Raw genomic sequence first — 23,202 nt, 5'->3', positions numbered from 1 at the left:
CCAGCATCGGCAGTTCCTACTATCCCTCCAATTTGGATGAAATGTTTCTTCATTTTTTTCCAGTTTATTTTGGAAATATTTTACTGTGTATGAAATCTCTAAGGGGAAAGTATCCCTCTGGTCTAGGGCATTACTTTTTTCCATGTTTTTTTTACATGTTTTTCCTTAACTTCCTTCTCCTTCCCCATACATGATGGAAATAGAGTAGAGGAACATATGGTGCTGGCATTAAACAAAGTATTTAAAACATACTGCTGCCCATTGCTAGATTTTCACCTCCCATCAGTGTACATTCAAAAAGACAAAAAGGTCAAACAGATTCTTCCATTTTGCAGAAAATAAATCATCTTCTATTTGATACATAAGATGCATGCCACAAAATAGAATTAAAGTATCTTAGTTACAGTTCAGCTCTTGCACCATCATGTTCAAGAGTCTTGAAATTGGAAAATATAAAAATAGGAGCGAAAAGGTTCATAAAAAATGAGAGAGTTTTTGACCATAGTTTTGTGGAATATTTTGTACTGAAATCAACCCCTTTCCTTCTATCGATTGGCAAAATATTTATGGAATTCATAGATCAGAAAGGAATTACAAATCCTTTACTGTAATCAGTGTGATTGTTCTAAGTAATTTTCAGTCCTCAGATTCTCGTGTCTAATACTCTTCATTCCACAGACTTCCATAAATGAACGCCTCAAGCAGCTTCAAGATGCTCACCGTGACTTTGGCCCAGGGTCCCAGCATTTTTTATCGAGTAAGTCCAGTAAGGCATAATTTGGAGATGTGTGCTTAATTTATGGAGTGAATAAGGAACTCATTTTAATAACATCGACACAATCAAATAATTAATCACATACTCGATTGACTTTATCAAATGTGCATTTACTTGACTCAAAGTGGTTGAGGATTGGCAGAGTAAATATATGTTTAAATTGCATTTAGAATCATACAGTACAGAAGAGGCCATTCAGTTCATCAACTCTGTACTGCCAAAAATATACCATTACCTACACTGGTCCCAACTTGCAACACTAAGCCCATAGCCTTGAATGTGCTTGCACTTCAAGTGCTTTTTAAGTCCCTTTTAAAGGTTGTGAGGTTTTCTGCCTCAACAACCTTCCGAAGCAGACCCCAGCCACTTCTGAGTGAAAATGTTTTTCCTCACATCCCCTCTAAACTTCCTGCCCTTAACTTTAAAGTTATACCATCTTATTATTGACCCTTCAACTAAGGGGAACAGCTGTTTTCTGCTCACCCTGTCCATGCCCCTCATAATCTTATACACTTCTATCAGGTCCTCCCTCAACTTTGCCTGCTCGGAAGAAAACAGCCCAAACTTATCCAGCCTTTCTTCATTGCTGAAATGCTCCATCCTGGTGAATCCCCTTTGCAACCCCTCCAATGCAATTACATTGTTCCTATAGTGTTGTGAGCAGAACTTCACACAGTATTCCAGCCGTAAGCCTAACCAAAATTCTGTATAGCCTAACATGACCTCCCTGCTTTTATAATCTATGCTATTATTGATAAAGGCAAGTATAGTATATGTCTTCTTAGCCATCCTATTAACCTATCCTGCAGGGATCTATGGACAAGCACCTCGAGATTCCTTTGTTCCTGTGAGCTTGGTGCTTTGCCATTCATTAAGTCCTCCATTGCTTATTTCTCCTTCCAAAGTGCATCACCTCACATTTATGAGGATTGAATTCCATCTGCCACTGATCTGCCCATCTGACCAATCCATTTATATCATCTGATAACCTGACACCTTCTTTCTCACTGTCAACCACCCAGCCAATGTTTGTGTCAAACTACCTTGTCATACCACCACATTCTCATCTGCATCATTTATGAATATCACAAATAAAAAGGGACCCAGCACTGATCCCTGCAGTATGTCACTGCACACTGTACACCAGTCACACTAACAACCTCCTTCCACCACCTTCTGTCTCATGTCACTAAGTCAATTGTGGATCCAACTTGCCAAGTTACCCTAGATCCCATGAGCTTTTACTTTTCTCATGTGGGACCTTATCAAAGGCATTGATGAAATCCATATAAACTACAGCAACTGCCCTACCCTCATCAAAACACTCGGTCACCTCCTCAAAATATTCTGCTGGATTTGTCAGGCATGACCTCCTTTGACAAAGCCATGCTGAGTATCCCTGATCAAACCTTGCCTCTCTCACTAGAGATTAATTTTCTCTTTCACTAATTTCTCCAACCGTTTCCCTATCACTGATGTTACAGCAGGGAACTGTAGACCAGTCAGTCTACATCTAGCACCCTTCTGGTAAAGGTGAACCACATTAGCTGTCCTTTAGTCCTCTGGCACCTCCCCGGGACTAGAAATTATTGGAAAATTTGGGTCAAGGCTCCTGTAATTTCCTCCATTGTCTCCTACAGCAGCCTGGGAGACAATTTATCAGTCCTGGGGACTTGCCCACTTTTAAACACAGAAAAACCTCTATTATCTCCTCGCTTCTTATATCAATCTGTTCAAAAACTTCACAGTCCATCTTCTGGAATTCTGTACTTTCATCATCCTTCTCCCAAGAAAAGACCTTACACTTCCTCACATTTACTTCTTTTTGCTATTCATACTGAGATGCTTACATATAGAAAACAATTCACAATATCTGTTATCCTCCACAGGAGTTCCCTCATCAACATCTAGTAATCTGAGTAACTTACTGGTAATCGTCTCAAATTTTTTAACTTACTCTTAATGCTTTTATCCTGCATATGAGGTACATCTGATGTCTGTACTTCTGTCACTTAGAACTGTTCATGCAGAGCAGTCCGTATGCTTTGTGGTTTCGAAATGTTGTATATGATTATTATTCTGCAAAGTGAACGCTGAACACTATTTTACTGGCATCAAAATAATTGATTTTAGCTTTAAAGTAAAAATTCCTTTTAAAATTAATTCTCATGAACTGCAAGAAACTTTTGTAAAATGTACACGTTGTCCTTACACATTCAGTCAAAGCAAACTGTCATTTCTCTTGTTATGACATTCAGATCACTGAGACAACCACCTACACACTTCAAGACGAGAGCTGAGGCATTCAAATATTTGACCTAAAATGCAATTTATGCTGTAAAGTGATTTTGTGGATTTTGTTTTCATAATTTTCTATCCAAATCTCTGTATGACTCATACTTTCAGCTTCTGTCCAGGTTCCCTGGGAGAGGGCCATCTCACCAAACAAAGTGCCATATTATATCAAGTAAGTGTATCCTAGACAACAATCTCCTCTCCCATTAGTGACACCTCCAATGGAAAGTCGTGCTTTTAGTATCTCATTTAACTTGTAAATTGTCTCAAAATACTTATGATTAACATTAGCATCCTTTTTATTTGTTTCCTTTCTTGAGTTCTGCTGATTATCTTTCATCTGGTTGGACAGTGCTGAAGACATGAGGTAGAATTTTAAACAAAAACAGAAATTGTTGGAAAGTTTCAGCATGTCTTGCAGCATCTGTGGAGAGAAATCCGAGTTAATGTTTTGGTTCCAGTGTCCCTTCTTCAGCACTTGTTACATAAAGTTCTTAAGTTCAGTTCTGAAGAAGGATCACTGGACCTGAAACGTTAGCTATGATTTCTCTCCACAGATGCTGCCCGATCTGCTGAGATTTTCCAGCAATTTCTGTTTTTGTTTCAGATTTCCATCATCCGCACTTCTTTCAGTTTTTTGTCTCAAGCAAAATTCTAACTTGCAGAGGGACACAGGCACATGCAGGTCTCAGGGTCAGGTGTGGTTAAATGATAACAGAAAGAGTCAGTGATTTGGAAAGCAGCCATGATCCCACTAACTTCTGTATTTAACCAATGTAGTTTTGAAGGTGAGCAAGTGGGGGTAGCATGTCTCAAAATTAAACGTGTGAGAAAGCAATCCAAAGCATTCTGGCTTTAACCGGCAATGGACGGGTTTCTGAGCTGTCTGGAATGCACCAGTGTCAACAAGGCAAGAGTACAGCAGGGCTTAACAGGGGCCACAGCTAGATAAGCTGAATATTGAACAAAAACAGTTCCTTCCTTACCTAGTAAAAGTCATTTACTTACAAGATTCGCTCACAAATGTATTTTCAGGTGATTTCCACAATGTTGGAAATCACTTCTGCCGTCTTGGACTCTAGCGTTTTTAATTTATTCCTTCATTTTTCTGTTTCTGTACTAAAAATTTTGTACCTATCTACACTTGTGCTAAGGTAGTGTCGGGAATGGCGACATTGTACACTTTTCATTGTACTCTGGTACCCCATACTTGAGTACACATGACAATAAACCTAAATCAAATCAAATCCTCCTTGATCTACCCTTCTCTGCTGTCAACCTTCATCGCAGCATCGTAGCAATTTTTAAAGTTCTATCTTGCATCTGTGATAAGGGACAGGAACAGCAAAAAGAAACAGTGCCTTTAAAGTGAGAAAATAAGGCATTTCACTGGTGCATTATAAAACAAAACATGACATTGATCTGAATAAGGAGATATTTTGGGGGCGATTTGCATGGAATCAGGTAGAATCCCTGGATGGGGTGAAGGTGGAGGCCAAACCAATTCTTGCATTCCTGTTGCCATTGCCAGCATCTGCAGATTTCACAGTGCCAGTTGAGGTTAAGGGCTGACTGAGGTCACATCCCTGCACTTTGCATTCCAGACCTGACTGACTCCAGTGAGGGCATAAATATGTTCTCGACCTCTGCTTTTGTCATGGAGCCAGGCCAGGATTTTAAAAACTTGTTGTCCATGGCACCTCCGAGCTTTCGTGCACCATAGAATGGATGAGCGAATTCACTGAAAGGTTCTAAAGGTCTTACCGATTCCCCCCACCAAGCTATGCCTCCTCCCACTTCCATGACCCTTCACACAGTCCATGCCAAGCTATAGCCCCTCATCTTGTCCGTGCAAAAATAATGGCAATTACATGTCCATTCCCACTCTATAGAATAAATGGACCACGCGGTGACAATAGAATGTGTTAAGAAGCTTTAAAGAATCATTCATTCATAACTTTGCACCTGTCCTTTTAGAGTTTCATGAGTTGAAACTGCAACCAATTGAAACTTCTTGTTTCTGGAGGTGAGGGTGGAGAGGGGTTTAAGAAGATGGTTTGCAGTATGGAAAAAGGCCAAGGGTTATCTGTGTGAAGCAGCAGCAGCTTTTTCTCTAGCTAACTGGCATTCATTGTGGATCAGTGCTACTGTCTGCTGTCTCCTGAGAGAAAGTCTTCCTTCAAGAGGTGCTCACAGGTATAAGGAATCATTGACAAATGGCAATAAGGGTGACATAGAGTCATAGTGTCGTAGAGCTCTAAAGCTGATCATCAACAAGTAATCAACAGTAGAGAGGGATTCACTCCATTAATGTTTAGCTGGAATGCGACCCCCAAAAGGTTTTCTTGCATTATCTATACAGGATATCCTGGGAGCTGCCATGATTAGATGCCAGTGGCATCTCTTCTTCACCAGACCTCTCTCTGGAGATAAGGGTGAGTTTGTGACTGATGAGACCTGCAAGCATCCCTACCCCTGATGCAAAGGACAGGTACAACCAGAGCCACACCGGCACAGCATGGTCATTGAGAAGGTTATTAGGGAGCTGTAGATGTGATTTGGGAAACCTTTAGTATGCATCAGCAAAGTGCCCAGAACAGCTATAACATGTTGTGACTTGCACAATGTTGTGCTTTAAAGAGGACTGCAACTGTGTAAGGAGGAAAGTGATGATCATTCTAGATCCTCAGAGATGGAGAAGTATGAAGGGGAGTAGCAAAAGGAGAAGGACCCTCCTGCAGTCTCTCACCTAGCTGCCCACCTAGCGCATGAATGTGGAGCCAGAGGCAGGCTGCTCATTTCTCTGTCTTCATTACTCAAATGCATAAGGCGGACAATCTCTGGTTTTGGGTGCCCTACCAGAGACAGTCCCACCAGCACCAATGCAGAGGCAGACTCTATCATTAGGATTGGAGTCAGTTTGTTGCCTCTGACTGAGGAGTGGGGAGGCAGGAGATAGACGTGAAAGTAGCTTGCCCAGAGACAGTGAGGTGAAGTGTTGCATAACCCAGCAAGGTTTTCTTCCCATTTATGTTGGAGATAAGGGCCAGAATGTAATTGGCCTCTTATTGTGTCAGATGCTGCTTGGAAATGGTGACTCTGTCCATGGAGATGGTCATTGGCAGCAAGGCCTGACATTTCAATGGTAGAGATGGGATCCTTCAATCTCTCTCCAAAGGTACGCTAAGCATCTGAAAATGCCAAAAGACACTCTCACATTTCCTCTTGCTGCTCCACAATTTTCTACTATGTAACCTCTAGGCTGAATATCAGTGCTCAGCTGAACAGAGCTCAATGAGTCCTGTGATCTATTATCTCTGTCTCCCCCCCACCAACAATTTATGAAGTGTGGCTTACCATATGAGAACCAATCTCCCTGCATTGGAGGCCTGGCTAAGGTTGGTATCTCTGAGCTGATAGAGGTTACATGTTAATCATTAATGGGGTGCCTACACACAATGAATATGGATGACCAGTGAGGTGACAGTTTCTGCTGATGACAAGTTGGGAGGAGACAGAGGGTACTTTCTGCTCCCAGCCTTCCCACTTCTGGCCTTCTACCTCGGCTCCTGCACTCCTGTCCCACTCCAAATCCCAGCTGCAACCTCCCCAACTCGCTCCAGCTCCCAGCGTCAGTGCCAGCCTTTCACTCTCTCCAGCTGGTCGCCTCTAGCCAGTAGTGCAAGCATTTACTGTGACATCACCATGCAGGAAAAGTGGTGACATCCTCAGTGCATGCGTAGGTGCTGCCTCTGGCCTGTCCTTTCACAACCAGATGAGGTCACTGGCCATATCTGTGCATGCAAAGCAGCCATATTGTATTTGATATAATGCCTCCACTGTTGGAAATAGTGGAACAGCAAAATTGGGATTAGATTTTCTAACTGACTACTTCCTCCAAGTATTTACAAGGGCAGCATAAGCAATACACTCTCTCCAAGTGGAGAGAACTTTGAAAAATTAATGATTTTGCTTTAAAATGATAATAAAAGCCCGAGGCCTATAAGTCACGAGCCATAAATGTATTTATCCCAGGAGATCAGCCTGGAGTTTTATGTAACAGTGAACATTATAAGAAAGTCAGTGAACAGTGGGAGCTACCACTAGATTAAAACCAGGTCAGTGTGTCACACACTTTCAAACAGAGTAGCTGAATAAACTACAGAAACATTAGTCTCTCTCATATTTTATGTAATTGCAGGACAGTTAGTTTAACATCTGTGATAGGGAAAATTTTGAAATCTGTAATTAAAACTAAAATGATACATTATCTAGGTGAAGAGAAAGTAATTGGAAGCAACCAATTTGAATTTTAGAAATGACAAGGCAGATAGATTTCTTTGAGGAGACGAGAACTAAGCTAGTTCCAATTTACATAATGAGAAGTGATTGCATTTGCTAATGAAATTAAACAAGATAGGAATGTGAATTTGGAGGGGGCAGCTGAGGGGTTACAGAGTGGTTTGGGCAAGTAGTTTGGTTATCAGAATAATTAGAGATGAAAGTTAATACAGACAAGTATGACACAGCAGACATAAAAATGGGTGACTCATGTATCATATGAAATTCATGTCTTCTATTCATTCTTGTAATATAAAAGCTGATGATCTAATGACAGACCTTCCTCCTGGGTCCGTGAGGTGCCTCTCCCCCACCCCACCCCCAGTTTTATTAAAATTTTCTAGAATTTTGACCCAGTAATGAGGAAGGACTTAATACATGTCCAAGTCAGGTTGGTGTGTGACTTAATAGCAATGAAGTTCACAACACCATGACCATATTTAAAGGGGTCTTTGGAGTCAGTTTGCTGCCTGTCTACCTTTGTGCCTTCATTAAAATCAGAGGTAGATAGATCAGACATAATTTGTTTTGGGAATCTGATTTTTTAAAATTACGACCATCAAACCCAATCCCATCCTTTCATTAGTCTCAACTCCTCCTTTAGTGTCAAAGCTCTGAGTTATGAAAGACATCAGGAAAGAATGTTAACTTTTCAGCACAGTAAAGGAGACATTTGTGCACTTATCGAGGGCTTAAAGGCTCAACGGGAATGAAGAAAATAAATCTGAAATATGACTTCAATGTGTGTAAGATATAGACAAGTGCATGGGTTAAAACTGGTTACATTAAGGACTAGTATCAGCAAATCCTTCCTCTCACACAGATGTAATCAATATGCGAAATAAAAATTATGGAGACGAAAGCCCTGGAATCATTTATAAAGCAATTAGGTTCTGTAATGGAGGCACTTTAGGATATTAATGGATGAGCTGAGTGGCCTTTCTTATGCATAATGATCATGTGATCAACCCAGGAGTGAATGAAGTGCTGAGGACAGGAAGATGAATATCATTTTTGCATCAATAAAAGGAAATGGTCAATACTAAAGATTACAGTCAGAACTTTATTTATAGAAAGAGTGAAAAAATGGAAAACAGCTAAATGAGTTTAGTTCAAACATGTCAGTCTCCCAATACGACACTCATCTCTGTCCCGACCTATCTCATCTGCAGCTGAAACCCTCATTCATGTATTTTGTTACCTCAGGACTTAATTATTCCATTGTTCTCTAGACCGCCTCTCATCTTCCACATTCTGAAAACTTGAACAAAAGAAGGGTCCAGACCTGAAACGTCAGCTTTCCTGCTCCTCTGATGCTGCTTGGCCTGCTGTGTTCATCCAGTTCTACACCTTGTTATCCCAAAACAAATGTTGTTGTGATGTGGTTCTGCTGGGTTTTTGCCAGACAAGAGATTTACCATCCCAGGTGCGACAATAATAAGTGCAGCAACTTCTGTGAATAGCAGTCTGCACTTCCTCTTTTATATTATCTCTTGCCCTCCACTCCCCTGCCCCATATTTCTCCTGTCTGCCAATTCATTGCTTTCCCCAAAACGTCAGTTCTCTCCTCCACTCCCAGGGCTTTCCTCTATCCTTTCCTCTTCTCAGCCCCACCGTAATTCTTGCCTCAGAGTACGATGAAACCTTTCAAAATGACCACACATACAGTTAACAAAATAATTTATTCGCACATGAGGTACCCAGTGCTGCTACAGGCTAAAATGCAGACAGCAGATCGAAGAGTGCTGGGAAGTGGTTGTAGGAGCAGTGAGAAGCATGGAGTGGGACGATAAGCAACAAACTTGAGGGGCCTCTGGCGCAGGGAATTTGGACACAGTGATGCACATGGGACAATAAGAGCCTGCCATGGTGAGTACAGGACATCTTGGCAGATACAAAAGGACAAGAACAGAGAGAGTCTAACTCCTAGCTGAGGTGCTACAGATGGTGCACGATGGCAAAGACTGGACAGGCAAGGATCGGAAGTGAAAAGAAAGGGGTGGCAACGAGCAGTGAGCTGGCAAAGGCCAATTGCAACAAAAATGAAAATGTGGGCATTAAATAAATAATGCCTACATGGTAGGTTAAAATTAACAAAATCTTGAATTGAAATGAACATGCTGGGAAGAATCACTCAGTGTCTGGAAAACAGTACCCAGGAAATGGAGCTTAGTCAGGGCCATCGCCTCGGATACAGTGAGGAGTGAAAGGTGAATATAATGTGAATTATACACAACTTGGTACATATCTCTCAGATTAATACAAAAACTCAGATATTACAGAAAACATTAGGTGTGCATGTTATGCATAAACTTTTAATAATTTAGAGGCACAATCACATAGCCTGCATTCTGCTCGACTGATGTATATGGCTTGGACTGGTTGGGAGTGGAGCATTGGTTGTTTCATGTATGTCAAAGGTGCTGAATTAATTGCTTACTTAAGGGTCTCAATTTGTGTTCAGACAGAAAGACCGCCCACAATCCCTCCTGGCCCTGACTTATAGCAGGAAGTAGGAAGGCATTGGGATCTCCACCCTGCATCCTCCTGCCAATCATTCATTCCCACTACCCCCAAACATTAACAGAGGGCCATTAATTTCCTGTGAATGCTTCTTTAAATGACAATATGGTAAAGCATACAGCATTTCACACTTAAACACACCAACTTGCTCTCTGCCACACTAAATCTTAACCGACCAGCAAATTCTCAAAATCCCTTTCGAGCCAATCTGACAGTCTTCCAATTCAAACAACTGCCGCATCTTTGGGCTCCTCAGGATGGAAACACTTCTTGAAATTTAGCATTAATCTTTGTGCATATATGCAATGTTGAAAAGCATGTAAAATCAGCTGGTCCATCACCATACAACCTGATCCAATTTGGGCAGAGCTACAGATCAATAAAGTTGGAACAATTATCTTCCATCAGTGCTAATGACGTTATTCTAGGGCACAAATTTGCATACCTTCTAACCATTTGGGATAAAATAGCTCTTTCCTTAAATAAAAGAGGAACATTACCTGCACAAACAACAAGTGGAATAAATGATACCTTGTGAATCAGGAAGACCACACAACTGGAAATTTTAGGTTTGTCTTTCAGTCCCTGCTCCATGGTGTCCTTGAAGTTGGTCACTTTGAGTTCCTTAGAATATCCTAAAAGTTGCATGCTATATTGTAGATTTTTTTTTAAGAAAGGGACTTCTTTCATCAACAATATGACATTTCCTGCTGTTTTCTTTGAATGTTGCCTGCTCAATTTTCTCTTTCATATCACCTTTTAATGGGAGAAATGAACGTGATGTGAGTATGAAATAAGTCCTGCATAAATATTCACATTTCCATTAATTACTGTTTGACAAGCTGTTAGAAAAAAAACAAAAGGCCCAGCATGTTAGAGGCATTATTTATTCAGAAGAACATGTTTAGCACCCTCAGCAAAAACGAACACCCATACCATCAGTGTGAAAGCACAAATTGATTACTCTTTAACACTCAGTTCATTTACTAAATAATCCATATTGCAGAATAAACATTTAGAAGAGCAAATGTTTGTGATTGAAAGCAGGAAGATTCACTGAAATTACAAGAAATAGCTTTGGCAGGAAACCAGATGGTGTTTTGCTACAACGGCAGATTAATGGCTAGTGATGTTCTTTTCAGGAGCAGAAGATACGATAAAATTGGCCTGAGAAGCTTCTGAATGATCAAATTACAGGCAGTTTAATTTTCTCTCCAGATGACATTTTGCACAGTGAATTTCATTGTATAAACTAAAAGCAACAGTCATATTGGACTCAAAATAGTAATTTCGTTCCTCTCTGCACAGATGCTGTCAGACCTGCTGAGTTTCTCCAGCACTTTCTATTTGAATATCATTGTATTCCTGGTTCATTCAGTGGCTAGCTTATTTCAAATTAAAATTAAGATTCCTAAAATAAATGTACAGTGCCTGCGATAAAATGGATTAGACAGGAATGCAAAAACATTAAAACTGGCCAACATAATGGGCTGAATTTAGCCAAGAAACAGAAGAATGATGGGTGAGATTGAATTATGATAAAAAAGATCTGATAGAAAAGTGAAGTATGCCGTAACAACAGTTAGGTTATTGGTGCAAATCAGAATTAGGTTCACAAATCTTCAATTTGTAACTGTCCAACCTATAGGTTAATGAAATTGTCTCAAAAATGTGATGGTAGCATTAAAACAGAGTAAACATCACTTATAGTCATTAGCATTAATGGAGAGCTATCTACGATGATGTTCACAGCTGGGTCAATGTACGATACAATACAATATCGTTTTATTGTCATGTGTGCCCCATTGTAGGAGTAGAGTGGAAAAACGTTTACAATGTCTGCTTTCTTATGGCGACAGCTTAGGTACAAGTACCTCGGTTCAATTCTTGGACACAGCACAGAGATAAAAGTAGTTGTTTAATTACATAGTTGAAAATAAGTTTAAAAATAGGAATATATTAAGGGGTTAACATTACAGTTAATTACAGTGTTCTAAGATAAGGATTGTCTCCTCACACCAGTATCTGTCAGATCTCGCTGCCTGCACATTGCTCCGGGAGGGCTGCTTCCCATGTGCTGCTGCAGGGCTTCTTCTCCAAGCTACTCCAGGCTCACGGCCCACACGCTGCTACACGGCTCATTGCTCGCGGTGTTCTGGGGCTCACAGGGCATGCCTGCAGGCCCCCGAACGCAAACCCATGCTGCTCACTCCGGTCCTCCACGGGGCTCGGCCCACTCGCTCCGGCCTGCCAAACCATGACAGATCAAAGTACGCTTGATGATAATTTTGTGATTGTGTTTGAATCATTGCATAATTTGAGCAATTAAATTGGGGCGGCAATGGCCTAGTGGTATTATCACTGGACTGTTAATCCAGAGACCGAGATAAAGTTCTGGGGACCCAAGTTCAAATCCTGCCATGGCAGATGGTGGAATTTGAATTCAAGAAAATGTCTGGAATTAAGGAGTCTAATAATGACCATGAAGCCATTGTCAATTGTTTGTTGGTTCACTGGTTCTGGATCACTAATGCCCTTTAGGGAAGGAAACTGCCATCCTTACCTGGTCTGGTCTACGTGTGACTCTAGACCCACAACAATGTGGTTGACTCTTAACTGTCCTCTGAGCAACTAGGGATGGGCAATAAATGCTGCCTAGCCAGCGACGCCCTCATCCCGTGAATGAATAAAGAAAAAAAAATTAAAGACTAAGTTAGACAAGAGGAAGAGGGGTCCCATTCAAACAACCACAACTGCTTTTGTATTCTGCCATCCTTTGTGTTTCTCCTTACTCATTCTCAATTTCTGAACTTATAATTATTTGAGCAGTTTCTGGACTCTTTTTCTTTAGCCACTTCATACCATGAATAGTTTATAAACTACATGAGCAAAGAGGGAAACTAATAGCACGTTTTGATACTTTAGAGGTACTATGTGTTTTACTGTGCCCTATGTTTATGTGGGCCATCATGAAGAAGTAGCATCAGGTTTGGTTGGGGACATTCTCAGTTCAGGCAGATGATTTCAGGCAAATCTGTCAACATTGAAAATCAAAAACAAGAAGAGAAAATGCTGGAAATGCAAGTGGCACATCCAAAATATTATTCTGTCTTTTCTCTTTCCTGCTAATAAATTTGTGGTGTCTTTCTAAGATGTTCTCATTTTGTAAATACTTTTGCGACAATGTTGGATTGTGGCTAATTCCTTTTTGATTAGGAGCTCTTTTAAATTTGAAAATTGCATTGAAGGATGTTCCTTTAAGCATCCCATTTTAACTGGCTCAGTTCCCTTTCAATTTTTTTTCTCTACTAGATAGCATCCTCCAAATTAGCCATGAGTAAAATGCAAAAAAAAATCCTGAGTTCAAACCCTCATTAAAATTTCAAGCTCAGACAGTCTATAAAAATGAGAATTTGCCATGTTGAAATGCCATGGCAGTGCAAGGTTTTGATGGTAAACTGGCTTCTTCCAGTTGTAGAAGTAATTTGGATGCAAATGAGAGAATGGGGATCAGCAGGAAGGTACAGATCAATGTTTCAGAGATGTGTTTACATTTTTCTGCTATTATTAATGAATTTTCATCAGCGTCTATAGTTTCCTATAGCCAGCAGCAGTCACTGTTTCATCCTCAATCCATTCAAAAGAAAGATTCTTTGGACCCATGTTAAGATCTGCAGTGATCAGTATCCAGGCAATTGTGATATCAGGTATTAATCCATTCCTGATTTGACTGGAAGAGCACAAGTGTTGTCAAAGCTTATACCTAGAAGTAGTTTTTAATCTGCACAAGGTGATAGTTAAAGAAAGTGCCCCATTGTTTCTCCAGTAGGTCTGGCTGTATTCACATTGCCCACCATAATTGTGAGATGGGATAATTTTAGGGATCACGTGAATTAGGTACTTTGGACTGCTGCCATGCCTCTCCTGTTGATCAGGTGAGGGGTGTAATGGGTAGTTGACCAGGTTCATCTTCTTTATACTAATAACAAAAGTTTAAACTTAATCCCACATTGTTTAATTCTCTTCGCTTTGCAGATCCAAATGGCCTTGGCCACAGTGCTGGAGTGGTGTTTGTGTTGGCCAAGGTGGCCTTGGGCTCTGAAGGAATGGGATATCAGTGGGGGATATTGTGTTTCTTGTTGATAGCCAATGATTCCAGCTGGAAGGTATATGGATGGGTCCTCAAATGAGGACAAAATTGAGCTACATTGAACTTTCTTGTCGCAAGTCAACTCACTAATAATTTCTGTTCGCATTCACTTGTCAAACAAACCCACCGAGATGTGACGTCATTGCATAGACAATATGTATAAACTAATACTCTGGAATGAGTCACAACCTGCAGAATCATGGAGCAGTGGGAAACTTTCATTTAATTTCCAACACTGACATCCTTACTTCAATGATCGCAACACAAAGAATGTATTTCTTTTATATCATCTGAAAATATGTTCATAACCTGACATTAGCTATTGACCTTTTGTCTTTCTTAAGTAACTATTGTACCTCCTACCCATGAGAGAGCTTCTCAAATCAATTGCCTCATAATTCATCACAAGGAAACAGAAGTTATGACTCAAAGATCAGTTCACTTGTTCTGATGAAAAATCATCTCTAGACTCAAAACCTTAGCTTGTTGTCTCTCCATGAATTCTGCCTGACCACCCGCTGTGATTTCCAGCATTATTTTGTTTTCAGTATCAATCCACTTGCTTTCTTTTTCTGAGATTTTCTTGTCATCTAATGTTCTTTCTTTTATCCGCTTAGTCACCAGGGCCAGACCACATGCTGGGATCACCCAAAGATGACCGAATTGTACCAGTCACTTGGTAAGATTTCCAATCCAAGCTTGTCCCTGTGGCATATATTAATCCCGATGTTCACAGCAGCCCCGTGACATTCAGTAAGTCAGATATTGATTGGAAATCTCTCTGAAATATGGATAAAAAGAAAAAGTAAACTCACTTGAGTTATTGATGTCGACTGTTGCAGCATGACTTTGCAAATCCATTTCCGTTTTTTGCTGTCCAGCTGGAAATCTGATCCCGAATCAGTGACTATCTATTAACAATTGCAGTATAATTTACTGTCACAAGGGGGAGTAATGTGAAATAATAGGCATTTTGTTCTTTTCCACTTTTTCTTAACAGCTGCTCTAAATAACATCAAATTCTCAGCTTACCGAACCGCCATGAAGCTGAGGCGTGTGCAGAAGGCACTCCGCTGTAAGTTTGTTTTCCATGTTCTCAAGGAACTGCATTTTCTGTCAATGGCCATGTAGCATCCAGGCAGTGCCTTGTCGTAAGCTCATGTAAATCTATGTTGGGCTGTTAACAAAGTTAAACTAGTTCAGAACCTGATTTGGAGTAACATTTGTAAGTCCTCCAACTTGAATTAATGGGTTGCACATTACCCTTAGCTTGAAGCTGCTTCAGTTTGTAGACCTGCCTGGAAGACCTTATTTGCACTTCAAGCCTCAACTACAGGGATGCTCATGCTACTTAAGTGCTTCTGACATTGTGGTGCTATTATCAGACAATCAGTGCTATTTAGTACCCATTAAGAGTTGATGAAATTTGATGGGCAACAAGGACCTGTAGGCACATCTTGACCTAACGCAAAATTGAAAACTGAGTGAATTAAAAAAATTCATCTCTCCCAACTCCAATTTCTGTTAAGGTTAACAATGATACAAGTTGGGCTACTGACTCACTATCTCTTGCTTTATACTACTTCATAAAGCCAAGATCTCCTCACAACAAAAACAAAGTTGCTGGAAAAGCTCAGCAGGCCTGGCAGCGTCTATGAAGGGAAAAAGAGTTAATGTTTCCGGTCCAGTGACCCTTCCTCAGAACTCCCCACTTGAATTAGTAAAAACCTGATCAGCAATTGTGTGCAAAGCTTAACAAAACTCTGGATTTTCATTTAAATATCCTGTTTGCCCATAATGTAATGAAAATATTTTAGAAACACAAAAGAAAGTGTCTTGAGAAATCTCAGCTCCTAAGAGATTATGTGAAACATACCCTGAATGCCTTGAAAAACACCAGCGAGTCAATCCTGCATTAGCAAATTATAGCTCCATCAGCATATGGTTCAGGACTGCATTATCAGCTTTACTAGCAATGTTGCCATATGGAAATGCTAAGCTGAGGCCAGCTCCTTCCTAAACAAAAAGGAACATTTACTGCTGTCTGTCCTTTCACAGTGGGGTTTGCAGATTGAGGATTGGGAATAGGCCAACCTGCTATCTTCTTGGCTGGAGTGGGTTTGTGCATCACAGGAAAACCTAAAGAAGTGGAATGAGGGTGAAAATATACTGAAAGGAAGAGGTTTCACCTTCCACAAAAGAATAGCCAACACGATGAAACTCCTCTGCTCCTTGTCTCTCAAATATGGTTGCTCTGATCAGAGATTTCTAAAAGCATCAGGCAGCTTCTGTTGCATTTAAACCAGGACATTGAAAATCGAGGTGACAGGCTATCATTTCAGCTTACTGCTTTTAAGGGGAACTGATATCTTCTTGTGAAATGTTGCTGGGCTAACATTTAAATGTAAAAGCTGAACCTTGAATGCAATTCATTTTCATTCTGGGGAAGATGCCCAGGGAGTTGGTTCTTAAAATTTTTTACTGCCAATGGTGACGATTTGTGCTGATTGTAAATAGCATGTTTTATGTTGTTCACTTTCTGTGTCTGCATTATCTGCTGTCAGTGGATCTGTTGAGCATGTCCAGTGCCTCCAACATCTTCACTCAGTACAAGCTACAGCAAAGTGACCAGACAATTGATGTTCTGGAAATCATCCAGTGCCTCACCACCATGTATGATCACCTTGAGCAGGAGCGTGGGATCATCATTAATGTGCCTCTCTCTGTGGACATGTGTCTTAACTGGCTTCTCAATGTCTATGACACGTAAGTTTTAATTTCACCTCTCTTTTTATGATCTGCTTTGCCTGGCAGTTGAGCATGAGCCGTAATACATCACGTTGTTTAGATTAAATTACGATAAACAGAAAACATTATATTTCACAGGACGTGGTTAGTTCATTCAGTTAGCCTGACGGCATTCACCTGTAGATCTTGGATCACAATCCAGGCCAAAATGTTGGATTAGAACTCTCTGTTTGCTGTAAAGATGATATGAAATAAGTTTGGGAAAGTCTTGAATTCATGCAACAAAAAAAATCTATGGTTTGACATAGTGATGGCTTATGTTAATACTGAATAAGAAATAATGTGTAAATGAAGTTCAATAATAAATGTTGTGCATTTAAGTAGGAAGAATACAGTGGTCACTCATTACTTGAAAGATATAAATCTGTATGAGATGGAAGAACAAAGCGATCTCCATATAAGTGCACCAATCACTAAGGGTTGCATAGGAGATTAGCAAGGCCTTAAAAGAAAATAACAAACACTAGCCTTTATTTTGAAAAGTGTAGAATTGAAAAATGATGGGGTGGGTGGAAGTAGTATTGAATTTGTACTGAACCTTGGTTCGCCATTCCTAAACTACTACTTGCAGTGCTGATCGCTTTTGATAAAAGGTGTAGAGGCACTATAGGGAATGCAGGGAAGATTTACACTGATAAACCAGAAATTTGGCTGCACATTTCAGCAAAGACTGAGTCTCTTTTCTCTTGAAAAAAAGGCTAAGTGATGACCTAAGTGAGGTCTTTAAAATCACAAAAGGTTTTAATGGAGCTTATACAGAGAGAATGTTTTTCCTTTTGTGGGGAAGAGCACAATTAAAGATCACGAATATAAGACAGTCACCAAGAAATTCAATCGGGAATTCAGAAGAAATGTTTTTACCCAATGGTGACAATATTCAACCCGTCACCAAAGGCAGTAGCTCAAATAAATGTCATTTAAGGGGAGAAGAGAATTGATGGTTACAACAGTAGATTTAGAAGAAAAAGTCGGGAGGAGGGCCATATGAAGCATAAAATCTGGTTAGGCTGAATGGCCTGTTTCTGTGCCATTATTCCTATGCAATCCTGTGTAATTTGGAGACAGTTATGCAATTTCTGCCTAATAGAATAGATATTCAGTGAGTAGTTTCGTCATGTAAAAATAGCCAAAATTAGGAAGAATGCAATCATACACATATAAACTGGAATAAAGATAGGTTTTATTCTCAAAGTTTTGAGTAGGAAGTATTAATTTTCATAAGACATGTTTTAGCAGTTCTTGTAAGAAATGAATTCTGTATGTCCCATCAGACACTACATCAATCCCTAGTAGCTCAATGACTGAATATGCAATAAGACATTAAGATTAAGAAATTCCCAGATTTGATAACAGTCTGCCTCAGGATAATGCTAATAGATAAGGTCCTGAAATTGATTCTAGGACATGTGAGCCAAGGAGCAGAAAATTTCACCAGAGTTCTTATTCCTGTTTATTATCAAGTATCATGCTGGGAATGCACATGTGTGAATGTTGGATGAAAACAGTACTGAGCTAAGCTGTGATGTTAGATTAACTGATACTGCTTGTTGCCAAAGCTCACATTTAAACAACCGGCTCTCACAGACTCAGAATCAAACCACACTCGGCAGATAGACAAACAATACAAACTCTTGGAGCTTTTGAAAGCACTTCTGTTTTTGAAAAGGAGACTTTAACAGACATAGTCAATTCTGTAATGATGCAAATAAGATTTCAGTTTTTAGATGCCAGTTTTTTGGTTTCTCACTTTGGAATCATTTTTTACTTTTTGTTCTTTCATTCCTCCCTAGTGGTCGCAACGGCAAGATTCGAGTTCTGTCCTTCAAGACTGGAATTATCACTTTGTGCAATGCAGAGGTCGAGGAGAAATATCAGTGTAAATATCAAACATAAAGGTGGAAAGGAATATTTGTGTTTGTTCAGCATCTTGTTACATTTTCCAGAGCATCTTAAAGTGCTTCACATTCAATGTATGAGTGGCTTGGTATCACGTAATGTGATAGAATAAATTAATCACCTCAGACATTCCTGGGTAGCAGGGAGTACAATATGATTCAATTTTAAATCCAGTTTGAAATAGAAAAGAGTGGCTCTAGGACTAATATTTTAAATTTTAAAAAGGCCATGATAGCTAAGCCGGCTGAAGTGAACTGGAATTCTAGGCTACAGGATGTATCAATAGGGATGCAGTGGCAGATATTTGAGGGTATATCTCAAAATACTCAGGATAAGTAGATTCCTATGATAAAGAATAGCTGAAATGGGAGGGCTCACCGTTCATGATTAACAAAAGAAATTATGAAACCATCAAACTTAAAGAAAAAGCTTATAATTTTGCAAAGTTGAGCGGCAGGTCAGATGATTGTAGAGAATATAAAAGACAGCAGAGAAAAACTGAGTGTTAATAAGGAGGAAAACATTAGAGTAAAAGAGAAACCATGTAAAAACAAATAGCACAAGTTTCTACAGATATTTAAGAAGGAGAAGAAGTCACTAAAGTGAATTTGGTCATCTAGATAGTGGGAACAGGAAGTTTATAGTTATAACCAGACCCTGGGGGAGGAGGGATGAACTGGCTCCTCTCTTTATTCACTTGGTGTCTCAGTTGGTCACAGCAAGAATTTGAAAATTTGAAAGAAGGAGGATTTCCTTTTCTGCCAACAGCGAATTTAACCAGCTTTCTTCAGTTAATAAACTAGTGATTTATTACTTACTAAACACAGGAAAAAAAATAATAATGCAACACCTGTCTACACAGATTAGGAAAAAAGAGAAGTGAGTCTAAAAACAAGACAAAAGTTAAAAGATATACAGATCAGTCTCTTTGGATCATTTGTGAAGAATAGATAGTTGGGAATTAATAAAGAGCAGTTGATTTCAGAATTCTTGGCTTTACAGATTGTTCGCAGTCTTTTTGTCCCATTTCCTTTTGATAGCTGTCAGCACTCAGATCGAGGGAGTCATTTTGTATCCTAATTTCTTTAGACTGATTTATCACCTAGCTGGCTTCTAGTACTAAGAGGAAGAGAATCCTTTTACCTGCAACACAGGGGTGATTTGATGGGTGGTTCTTCGACTGTGACCTTCACAACCTTGGCTGATACACAAGTACCTCAGTTTACTAGCACACCTTCTTTCATGATCACACAAAGATCAGGGTTGCATCCCATTTTTAAACACTTACTTTGTATCTTCCTGGAATCTGTGGTTTTCTGCTAAAAGAAGTTAGATGGTCAGCTGCCTCATTATCTTTTCCTGTTATGTGTCTGTCTCTGCTTGAGGTTTCCCTGTCACTCATCAGGTATAAAATTCCATGGATCCCACGCAGGACTTTGCCAGACAACTCTGTAGTCTATGTTTGTCTTTAGCCTTCCTCAAAAAAAAGACACATTTTGGAAGTAAAAATTAGAAAAATGACATGGTACTTCAGGGGTCTGATCTGTCATTGTGTTAAGAGGAGATAGTGGGGAAATAGCAGACGAAGTGAACAAATAGTTTGCTTCTGTTTTCACTGTTGTGTACAAAAAAAATTCCCATAATATATATTTCCAAGTCAAGATGGTGTGTGGCTTGGAGGGGGTCTTTCAAGTGGTGTTGTTCCGCTGTCTTTGTCCTTCTAGATAGTAGGGGTCAGAAATCTGGAGGATGCTGTTGCAGGAACTTTGGCCCATTACCAACCTGCATCTTTTAGATGGTACACAGTGCTGGCACTGCATGTCTGAGGTGAAAGGATTGAATGTTGAAAGTGAGGTGCCATTCAAGTGAGCTGCTTTGTCCTGGATGGTGTCAAGCTCCTTGTGTGCTTTTGGAGCTGCACTCATCTGGCCAAGTCGAGAGTATTCCATCACATACCTCACTTGTGAATTGTAGTTTGTAAACAAGCACTGGTGTTGTAAAGTGAAAGGGCGGGTAAATGTACCCTGACTAGCCTTGACATGTTTGCGGTAACTCTTTTTAACTCTGGTATGTTTCATGATGAGATAGACAAAGGGGACAAGATTCAGGGGAAGGTCCAACATGACTATATTGAACACTTTACCATGGAAAACAATGTTTATCAGACTCTCCTATTGTACTTCAGTTAAATTCTATCAAATCTTATCAATCTCTTCACAGGATTGTTCAGTAAACAGTCTTAAAACTCTAAATAAACAGTCTCAATTCTACACTGGCTATCTATTTCTGATGTGCTTCTGAGGATTCACTACTCCCTAACCATAAGTCCTTATTGCTGTATTTGAACTGTTTGTCTGAAAAGACAGGTAGTACCCGTTCAATAGGCTGGGGCAGTAGTCTTTGAGGGTTGGCTGATGTTTGAGGATCTGCAAGTGGCAATTTGGGCATCCCCTCTCAAATAGGTTCTGATCTTCGGGTCATCTCATGGAGGTGATCTTTATGGGTCAGTCAGTTTGTTGATGCTCGCCGAGAGATACTGTGCAGTTTGGCTGCCAGTTAAAGGTGTTCCTGGGGAGGCAGTTGAAGAAGGTGCAAAAGTAGAGAGAGCTGGGTCTCCAGGTTGTTCGTTTTATCCCTCTCATTGCACCCTTCTCAAAGATTTTGTGATTTGTGTCCAATAACAGCATCAGATCAGAGAAAGAGGATCGATAAGGTGACTACTTTCCATATTTGGAGATTGCAGAATATGGTTTTGAACCTTCAGCTATCAAGTGCTGTCCTTGTCGCTGTATCCCTCTAGCCACCTACTGAGCTGCGTGCCACCAATTCTGTGTAATATTCTTCAAACAAAACAGGTTCACTGGAGATGGAAACAACAATTCTTTCTGAAACAACATGGCTGTTAGCATTTGGCCAGGAAGTTCCAGCCCTTTCTGGGAAAGTTGATTGTCCAAGGCCTGCCTGCATGAATACCGTCTTTCCCAGCTCTGTTGTTTGCAAATTGCACAGTTTGGCTAGACTTAAACTTGGCTTCCACATTTCAAGTTTTCATCCATTCTCATGAAAAAAAGTCAATATTTCTGTAACAATCCTGGAGGTCATGGGTCACCTGACCCCACTAGGAAATCAGAAGGTGAGTTACTCATTGCAGAATTCCCAGATTCCGACCTGCTCATGTAGCCACAGTATACATATGGCTGGTCCAGTTCAGTTTCTAGTCAGTGGTAACCCCAGAATGGTCATTGCCCAATACTTCTGCAGCGCGAATATTACTTGTCACTGATCAGCCCAAGCATATTGTTGTCCAGGTCTTACCAAATATGAACATAAGCCACCACAGTGTCTGAGAAGTCACCAATGGTGCTGAATATTATGCAATCATCTGCAAACCTCTCCACCTCTGATCATATGATGAAGGAAAATTCATCGATGAAGCAGTTAAAGATGGTCAGGTGTAAGACACAACCTAAGGTACTCCAGCAGTGATGTCCCACAATAGAGATAGTTGACCTTCAATTACTAACCGCATCTTTTGTGCGAGGTATGTTTTCAACCAGTTTCTCCCCTAATTCCCATTGACTCCAGTTTTGCCAGGGCTCCTTCATGCCGCACTCATTTAAATGTTGCCTTGATATCCAGGGCCGTCACTCTCACCTTGCGTGTGGAATGCAGCTTTTTTTGTCCATGTTTTTGGACTAAGGTTGTAATGAGGTCAGGCTTTGAGTGGCCTTGGTAAGACCCAAACTGAATGTCTGTGACTTGATTATTGCTGAACAAGTACAGCTTGACAGCAATCCTTTCTCAATGATGGAGAGTAGACTGATAGGGTGGTCATTGGCTCGGTTGGATTTGCCCTGCTTTCAGAGGACAGGACATATCTGGGTAATGTTCACATTACCAAGTGTGCACCATTGGTGTATCTGTACTGGAACTTGTCAGATTAAAGGTCTGACATAATTGTGCTTTTTATTGTCAATATGAGCCAAGTTACCAGAAGTTTGTTTTATTACTAGCTCCCTTTAAATAGACTGTGCCAGAGAGACAGTGTAACTTACCTGATAATAGAAATGCAATATCAAAGACATGCAGTAGGAAATATTCCTCTGAGATCACGACTCATGTTAGGAATAAATGGGAAATTTATTATGCATTTTTAATGACATCTCAGATTGGAGTGCTCAATGAGGTAGTACAGAGGGACACTTCTTTACATCTAAGCTATACTGTTACCAAATTATGACTGTTAATAAGGCAGAGCAAGGGTTTTAATCATAATTCACTGTTAAATCAGACCAAGAAAATTTAATGGGCTAAGTGCAGGGGGAACATTATTTGTATCTAAACTACGCTCTATCTGTCTTTTGGCCATACTTAATGCTGATACCAGGTGGATAAAACAAGAAAACTTCTATAC

General features: G+C 40.1%; 1 protein-coding gene across 1 annotated transcript in view; it reads left to right on the top strand.

The window, feature by feature from the left end:
* drp2 (dystrophin related protein 2) overlaps window positions 1-23,202 on the top strand; it is a 316,071-nt gene that overhangs the window by 258,878 nt on the left and 33,991 nt on the right. Inside the window, exons 8-13 of the mRNA XM_048605194.1 lie at window positions 679-757; window positions 3,182-3,242; window positions 14,702-14,763; window positions 15,085-15,159; window positions 16,649-16,850; window positions 18,683-18,768. Of these exons, the coding sequence (XP_048461151.1) occupies window positions 679-757; window positions 3,182-3,242; window positions 14,702-14,763; window positions 15,085-15,159; window positions 16,649-16,850; window positions 18,683-18,768 (565 nt within the window). The remainder of the gene's footprint in view (window positions 1-678; window positions 758-3,181; window positions 3,243-14,701; window positions 14,764-15,084; window positions 15,160-16,648; window positions 16,851-18,682; window positions 18,769-23,202) is intronic.

This window comes from Rhincodon typus, chromosome 14 (assembly GCF_021869965.1).
Source record: "Rhincodon typus isolate 14 chromosome 14, sRhiTyp1.1, whole genome shotgun sequence".
In the NCBI taxonomy this organism is placed as follows: Eukaryota; Metazoa; Chordata; class Chondrichthyes; order Orectolobiformes; family Rhincodontidae; genus Rhincodon; species Rhincodon typus.
Note: the sequence above shows the minus strand (reverse complement) of the source record. Positions and strands in the feature narration are given on the sequence as shown.